Source organism: Malus domestica, chromosome 03, assembly GCF_042453785.1.
Source record: "Malus domestica chromosome 03, GDT2T_hap1".
NCBI classification, from domain to species: Eukaryota; Viridiplantae; Streptophyta; class Magnoliopsida; order Rosales; family Rosaceae; genus Malus; species Malus domestica.
Window position 1 is genome coordinate 11,326,290 of NC_091663.1, and position 8,280 is coordinate 11,334,569.

Below are 8,280 nucleotides of genomic sequence, written 5' to 3' on the forward strand. Positions count from 1 at the left end.
TGACATTACCAACATCTAGTCTGTTGTGTCACCACCTTCAACATATCAATCTCTTCATGTGAGAATTTCATATCCATTAGTTCATACTCAAATGGATAATAAAATGATGGCACACCTGTCAATTTAACACACTCTCCTTCAAAAACTACTTCGTTTCCCTCTTGAAAACTTACAGCATGATTGTGTGGTGGACGAAGGGGTACTACCTGAAATGATACCATTTTGTGTCACTTCAGGTAGTACTCCTTATAGCACCAATTTATAATGACAAAGAGGTATTATCTGAAGCTGAACGATGTATTAATGCTATAAGGGGTACTACCTGAAGTGACATCATTTTGTATGATAGTCATAATACATCGTTCAGCTTTCTGTAACAGCCACTCTACTGTTTCCCTTCAGTCTTGCAGCCAAGCTCGCGTGTGAGTTGAAAGAGACGTTCGGCGCATCTCGGTGTTAGGCGAATACGAGGTTCACGACCATTTACCTTTGTACGAAGGCGTTTGGTAGATTTTTCATGGCAGAGGTTTGTGGTTGATACATTATTTGGTGACATGGTTTTCCTTCGGTTCTCTTGAGGAGTGATAGAGAGGTAAATGATCTCCAAGTTATTTTCTCTGAAATTTTTGGTGGTTGGTTGAGATTTATATATGTGTCCCGTATGTATAAATTTGGTAATTTTTATAGATATGAGTTCAAAATATCTTAGTTGTAATATGCGTGTAACTTTCTTATTCTTCTTCTAATTTATATTGAAATTTAAATGCTTCATTCTATTTTTAGTGGGTTCATTCATAAAAATTAAATCTCTTCTGAACTTAACATGTATTGTACATGCATGAATGACTATGTATGAAAATCGAAGAAAAGGAAAATTTCAACATATGGCTTGCGGATTTTCCTTTTCATCTGTTTTTAATAAATTATTAGTTTTATTATATTTATCATAATCCTTAATGTGAAGGTTCTAATGCTAAGGCATTGACCCCCTCAATCATGATAGTTTTTTAAGTTGAAAATCGATCAATGTAGTCCTTAATATTAGCCCGCAAATCAGTGTTGTTATTTTGTCGTTGTTCTGTCTAAATCAATGTTGAAAATGGTCACGTGCCCCCACATGCCACTTTTCCATGGCCAATCTTGTAAAATAACCATGCTCCTTATAATTTGACCAACTACCTCCCTTTCCTCTATCCACGACCACTTTTTCCTCCATTTTTTCATAACGCCATTTGTTAAGCAACTTCAAATTAGCCCTTAGATAGACCAATTACTAAGCTTTGTTCCATTACTCGCCACTGGAAGGGGACTTCACTGAGCTCCTTGACTCTTTTTTCTTGGGGCTTCCTGTTTGCTTCTTGTACACTGTAGGATCAATTAAAGTAAGTCTGATCATATGATTAGGTCATTGATCTAGGGGAGGCATTAGGGTTTTGACGGGGGAGAAACTTTGAAGCAAATCCCATCTCATTAATTGCATAAATCCCATCTACAGTTAATATATGTCCAGGATATTGGCCTTTAAGCATTCATCTAAGGGTTGGTTTGATGTCGTTTAATTTTTTATAGAAGCAACTTCTTAAAAAGTTGGGGCCTTAATTGTGTTTGGCAAATGAAATAATTTTTTTTTCAAAAAATTGGTACAAAATAGTATAAAGCAGAAGCAACTCTACACATGCTTATAAAAAGTGTTTTTCCCATCGGAGGTAGGTGAACAATACTAATTAATGAAACTTTCACATTGACAATCTTACCCCTATCTCTTTTTTTTTTTTTGTTGCTAAAAGCACTTTTAGCACTATAGTTTACTAAAAACACTTACCTTCATTTTTACATAGCTGTTGTAGGAACCAAATTTGCGCACCGTAGCGGATGGTGGAGACACAAATTTGAGCAACTTGCAAATCAGGAACAACCGTGAGCAAGCCTACGACTGGGGTGGGCACTTTAAGAAAGGAAGCCAAGCCTCACAAACATACATGCACCTTCCTTGAAACAGGTTGTGCCTCATCCTAATGCCGGCCAAGGGCTCTTCAACGGTCAAGTTAGTAAGCTGTTTTAGACTCAAGCAGTGGCCAAAAGAATTAAAGTACTTAGATTGCGTTACTAGAGATGAATCCTAGATGAGTGTATTTATATTGTGTAGAGAGTGACCTTTTAAGGATAGAATTCGTCTTCTAAGCTGAGAGAATCTGAGATGATATCTAGAAGTAGATATTGCACCCTCTTAGGAGTTGTGACTACTTGCGGTACATGTCAATTCCTAGATTATAGCAACTCCAAGACTTACGAAGGATTTGATTGAATCCATATTTGGATCAGATTGCGTGTCTTGCGGAACAAGTCTAGTCATACCAGCGAAGTCGTTCGGACTTCGCCTATTGCCTTGGAACAGGGCGATGGTGGCACCGCTGCTCCGTCTGGTCCAACTCTACTTGGAGCTGGTGAGTCCATGACCAGACTTCTGAGGTAATGGTATTTAGATCAACCTTACTCCGAATGTAGAAAATCATAGTCCCACAACTGTTTATTTTCCCTTATATTTATTTATAATTTTTTTAAGTAATTAACTACTAGGGTAAAATTGTCATTAAGTGATTTTTTATGCTGATATCAACAATTTTTTTTATAGTTTTGTTGGTTAAATGTGTTATGTGAAAGTGAATGGAAATTCAATGAGTGTTAAGAGTAACTTTTCAAACTCAAGAGATTTTGTAAAAACACAATAAATTTCAAGGAGTGTGAGTAAAATCAAGAGAGGAATGACAATAAATAAATATTTTTAATGGGATGGTGCTAGCAGCCCTCGATCTGCCTTCCTCCAATTGCCTGAAAAATTGAGTGTAATATCAATAGTATAAGAATCAAACTCTTATAATAGACTGCAAAATTTAAGTGCGATGAGAGTAATTTATTTATTTATTTTAATATGAATGAAGGCTCACTGTAACTGATTATTGGATACAGACATCGAACTCAACTAAATCACTCCAGCAAAACCACGAAGATGGGCCCAATCCATAAGCCCAGTTAAAAATATAAAGTAAAAAACGCAAAACTCATGGCGCACGTTAGCACCGGGCCTCAGATCAAAGGGTGTTGTTTCTGGAAGCAGGAGAAGGTTCTGGAACGTCTTCGCTCTGTCCCCAACAATAATAAAACCCAATATGGCAAAACCCTAGTAAAGCAAAAGCTGCGAGACCCTCTTATCTTATCCACGCACTCACACTTCCTACTCCCTCACTAAAGCTGCGACCCTTGAAGCTCTGACAATGGCGTCCGCCAATGCTCTTACTTCCGCTTCCGTTTTCTGCTCTCCCAAACAGGTAACTGGGTTATTCAACTGCCTGCTATTGGGAAACCGTTTGAATTTCTGGGTTTTGGTTTATCATTTCCTGTAAACCAAACATGGTTTAAGGTCTGTGGGTTGGTTTGATTGTGTTTTTGGGTTGCATATTCTAATGATTTGAGGTTTATTTCCTTTAATCTTTCTGGGTTATGTTTGGTTGGTTAAATTCTCACAATTTCGTCTTTTGGGTGAATTACTGGTAGCTATGTAGCTTGAATTACTGGATAGTTTTGTGATTGCTAGTTGGTTCTTGTTGGAAAGGATGGAAAATGCAGCGTTTATTAATCTGGGGTTCATCGTTTTTGTGGTTTTTGGGTGCTTGTTAATAGCATTGGAGGATTACTATGTTTAATCGGTTTCGGTTTTTCGCTGTGATATGTTAGCAGAGTTTGAGAAGGGGAGTGAGTCACCAGCAAAACAATAGGGTGAATTACAGGCAATCAAGGGGTCGCTTCGTTGTGAAGTCCTCTGCAAAAGAAATTTCTTTTGACCAGCATTCACGGCGTGCGCTACAGGCCGGAATTGATAAGCTTGCGGATGCTGTTGGCCTTACTCTTGGTCCTAGGGGTATCTTTCTGTCTTTATCTTAAGTACTTCTCTCGTGTGCATTTGTGAAGAAAAGAAACCCATTTCGCATGTTCAACAGTTTTTAGTACTCAGCGGTTTGTTTTCATGGTATGCTATTTGAACTTGAGTAGTTCCGAATATTGATGTTCGTTTTATGTTTTGAAGGGAGGAATGTTGTGCTGGATGAATATGGTAGTCCTAAAGTTGTGAATGACGGAGTCACAATTGCCAGAGCTATTGAGTTGCCTGACGCCATGGAGAATGCTGGTGCAGCTCTCATTAGAGAGGTTTGACCTTTGTGTTTATAGTAATTTCCCCAGAGTAGTACCATACTATAGCATGTTACGCAATTTACATTATCGTGGTAGGGTTATTTTTGTTTACCTTGTTTCCTTGTTTCATCTGATTTAGGTTGCCAGCAAGACCAATGACTCTGCTGGTGACGGAACAACAACTGCATCAATTCTTGCACGGGAAATAATCAAGCTAGGGCTCTTGAGTGTGACCTCTGGTGCAAATCCCGTTTCAATAAAGAAGGGTATTGAGAAAACGGTGCAAGGGCTGGTGGATGAACTAGAGAATAAGTCTAGGCCTGTTAAGGGTCGTGATGATGTTAAAGGTACTGTGCTTTGATGAATGTCTGGTTATTTCATCACGTTTAATAATTTACTGAAAGCCCCACATTCTTATGTTGATCATTATTTTTCTTACAGCTGTCGCATCTATTTCTGCCGGGAACGATGAGCAAATTGGGACAATGATTGCTGATGCTATTGACAAGGTTGGACCTGATGGTGTATTGTCCATTGAGTCATCATCTTCATTTGAGACCAGCGTCGAGGTAGAAGAAGGAATGGAGGTGTGTTTCCTTTCTTTGGTTTTAGTTGCAGTTCAACTTTTCCTTACTGTATTTTATGATTATCACCTCTTGACGTTTGTTGTCTTTGGTTACAGATTGACAGAGGATATATCTCTCCTCAATTCGTTACAAACCCTGAGAAGTTGGTTGTTGAATTTGAGAATGCAAGAGTTCTGGTTACTGACCAGAAGATTTCAGCCATCAAGGACATAATTCCTCTATTGGAGAAGACCACTCAGTTGAGAGCCCCTCTGCTCATAATTGCTGAGGATGTCTCTGGGGAAGCTTTGGCGACTCTTGTTGTGAACAAGTTGAGGGGTATACTGAATGTTGCCGCTATCAAAGCTCCCGGTTTTGGCGAACGGAGAAAGGCTCTCCTCCAAGATATTGCCATTTTGACAGGTAAAGATTTGGCTTCGTTTATCAGATTATAATTCTACAGCACAAGTTAAAGTTTGATATCTGGTATCCAATTAGATGTTGCTTGGTTAGTTTGTTACTCATTCGGCTAGTTCTCCATATATTCAGGAGCTGAGTTTCAAGCCAACGATCTGAGTCTACTGGTTGAGAACACCTCAGTTGAGCAGCTTGGTTTGGCCCGGAAGGTGACAATCTCAAAGGACTCCACTACCATTATCGCTGATGCAGCATCAAAGGACGAGTTGCAAGCCAGAATTGCACAGCTGAAGAAAGAGCTGTCCGAGACGGATTCTGTTTATGACACAGAAAAATTGGCTGAGAGGATTGCCAAATTGTCAGGTGGAGTTGCTGTTATAAAGGTCGGCGCTGCTACAGAGACCGAACTTGAGGACCGTAAACTCCGTATTGAGGATGCCAAGAATGCTACTTTCGCTGCCATAGAGGAAGGGATTGTGCCTGGTGGTGGTGCTGCTTTGGTACATCTCTCAGCATATGTTCCTGCTATCAAGGAAAAACTTGTTGATGCAGATGAGCGGCTTGGAGCTGACATTGTCCAGAAGGTAACAACCATTCTATGATAATTCTCTTTTTAAGACTTACTATGCACGTAATTTGGTATCATCCGGCTAATTTGCACGAATACGTATCTTTAAATCTGACAACTCAATCTATGTTGTGCGTGCAGGCACTGGTAGCACCAGCAGCATTGATAGCTCAAAACGCTGGAATTGAAGGCGAAGTGGTGGTAGATAAAATAAGGGATAGTGAATGGGAGGTTGGTTACAATGCAATGACAGACAAGTACGAGAACTTGGTCGATGCCGGTGTTATCGACCCAGCGAAGGTAACAAGATGTGCTTTGCAGAACGCAGCTTCCGTGGCCGGAATGGTCCTGACAACTCAGGCCATTGTGGTGGAAAAGGCTAAGCCCAGGTTGGCCGCGGCCGCCGCCCCACAAGGCATGACTGTGTAATGTGGAGCATCTTTAGAGTCAGAATTTTTTGTGGAGTGGATTCCGCGGTGCTTTCGGGTCATAGACGTTTGTTAAAACATCTGTTATCACTATGAATGAACTTCTATAAAAGATGTGATAAAATTGAGAGCTCTGTCTTGTTGCGTTCAGTAATTTTCTTCTGACTACAGCTTTATGCAGAAACAAGTTTTTTTTTAACCGGGTTAACAAACATGCCGAGTTGTGCATGGACTTCGTTGTGTTTAAAGCCTTTTTAAGGCAAGGTTGGAGAGTGGAAAAACAAAGATTTACAATGTTTAAACTATGGACTGTCCAAGTCACTTTGTATTATGGTTTAGTAGTATTCTTTTTCACTTATAAATGAGAGGTTTTAGGTTTGATTCTCGTCAAAAATGAATTTGAATTACATTATTGCTAACTCATTATGAGATTAAGTTTACCCTCTCTTCATTAGTGTAAATGTCCTTTGTTAAGAAGACTATGGACCGTCCAACGATTTCAGGGAAATGTTTTCTTGTTCCTCTTTTTTGTTCCTTATTCTTCGCTGTTAGAAAAAGAGTAGAAAAAAAAAGAGAGCAAAGAGTGCGGGTTAGAAATAAAATATAAGAAAAAGAAAATCATAAAGAAACGAGAGAGAGATCGAGAGAAAAATTAGACGATCATTTCCTTCAATTATTATTAACAAGTTGCTTTCTTGTAGAAGGAAATGATACTCTAATTTCTCTTTCTTTATATTTAACTAGCCTTTTTGCACGCGCCTTGTGAGTGCGAAAGGCTTTTTTTTACATCACAGCGCGCTACGCGCATCAATCAAAATTTTTTTCACTTCCACATTTGGTTCAAGTGGAAAAGTGTTTTAATTTTGTTTTTGTGAAGGCAAATGAACCATACTAATATAAACAAAATATAAATTGAACCAATAATTGAAACACACTAAAATTTTAATCAATACAAAAAAGGAATAGCGCAGATAAGGTGACGATCTCTGATATGTTGCTCCTATCATTTCCCTACATACTTGATCTGTTGAAGTCCACTTTAAATTCTTTTGGATTCCTACATTTAAAAAAAAAAAAAAACTAATGAAAAGGGCTTGAAAACTTTGAGTTTTAATGATAAGGACAAAATAAAGGGTAAAGTGAATAGTACCAGGATTGACTTTTTAGTGTAAAAATGTGGTTTTTCGTTAAAGTGAACAGTACCGGGAGCTTTTCGTTAAAGTTCCCTTAAAAAAAAGGACACAATATAATTTATTTGACAAAAGAAAAGACAACAAGAGAGGAAAATTACTATAATAGTTAAGTAACATATGAAAGTGATCAATAATAAAAATTCACGTCACATATTTCCTACATTACCATTTATGTTAATGTTGTGAGGTTAGATGATAAGGATACATTTAATAGCACCGCTACTTTTCACTCTAATATTCATGTAGTGTGAGGACACTTGTCCATAATATAACATCAATTCATAATTCAACCAGTAAATCAAAGTCTATATTGGTTTTGAATTTGTGTAGCATGTGGATCAACAGAGCAAGTTGTTGGTGTGCAAAATGAGATTGTCTAATTTATTGTAATTGCTCCTTTTTTTTCATCAAAAGGTTTTTTGATGCAATTGTTGTTGCTAAAATTTTGAATGCCCCTTCGGTTATTCCACACATTGAAGTTAATCCCGCGTGGCAAGTGGCAAGATTCGAGGTATAAAGTGAGTATGTTAACCTGGAATTGTTCCTAGATGCTATTATTTTTGTCCAAGGGGAGCCATTGATGGGAAACTTCTTTTGCAACCCGTTTGATCTTTCAACTATTCCACATAGGGCTATCTGCAAGCCGAAACCTAAGAGCAAAAAGCAAAAAGTCAGCGGCAGCTTCGTTTTATATTGAACTCTTCTAGTTGGACAAAGGGAGAGAAAGAAGAGAGTGAGTGAGTAAAAAAATTAACCAAAGAAAACACAGAACAGTGTAGATAACCTCGAGGCTACAACACCCTGAAAAACTAAGGTACATCTTTGTTGCTAATTAAGGGGAACTCATGCACTCATACACATTAATAAGAGCTAACCACACGTTGTAAAACAAAGTGAAGCATCACAAATACAAAGAATTA

The 8,280-nt window shown here is 38.2% G+C and overlaps 1 protein-coding gene and 1 long non-coding RNA gene across 2 annotated transcripts; one reads left to right on the forward strand and one right to left on the reverse strand.

Moving 5' to 3' along the window:
- Positions 1-3,066: 3,066 nt before the first annotated feature.
- Positions 3,067-6,301, forward strand: LOC103423221 (ruBisCO large subunit-binding protein subunit alpha-like). Its single transcript, XM_008361295.4, has 8 exons — positions 3,067-3,326; positions 3,736-3,916; positions 4,082-4,203; positions 4,328-4,535; positions 4,630-4,775; positions 4,871-5,177; positions 5,304-5,755; positions 5,881-6,301. The coding sequence occupies exons 1-8, from the start codon at positions 3,273-3,275 to the stop codon at positions 6,166-6,168; spliced, it is 1,758 nt and encodes a 585-aa protein (XP_008359517.3). The 5' UTR covers positions 3,067-3,272; the 3' UTR covers positions 6,169-6,301.
- A 755-nt stretch (positions 6,302-7,056) lies between these two features.
- Positions 7,057-8,027, reverse strand: LOC139194065 (uncharacterized). The gene is made up of 2 exons (XR_011578781.1): positions 7,893-8,027; positions 7,057-7,224 (listed from the first exon to the last, which is right to left on the reverse strand). It is a non-coding gene; the product is annotated as an uncharacterized lncRNA (long non-coding RNA).
- Positions 8,028-8,280: the final 253 nt, after the last annotated feature.

Excerpts from the sequence above, each read along its gene's own strand:
- LOC103423221 (XM_008361295.4), top strand. The coding sequence starts at position 3,273 with ATGGCGTCCGCCAATGCTCTTACTTCCGCTTCCGTTTTCTGCTCTCCC. Across the intron at positions 3,327-3,735 it reads TTTTCTGCTCTCCCAAACAG|AGTTTGAGAAGGGGAGTGAG; the intron begins GTAACTGGGTTA and ends ATATGTTAGCAG. Across the intron at positions 4,536-4,629 it reads GGGTCGTGATGATGTTAAAG|CTGTCGCATCTATTTCTGCC; the intron begins GTACTGTGCTTT and ends TTTTTCTTACAG.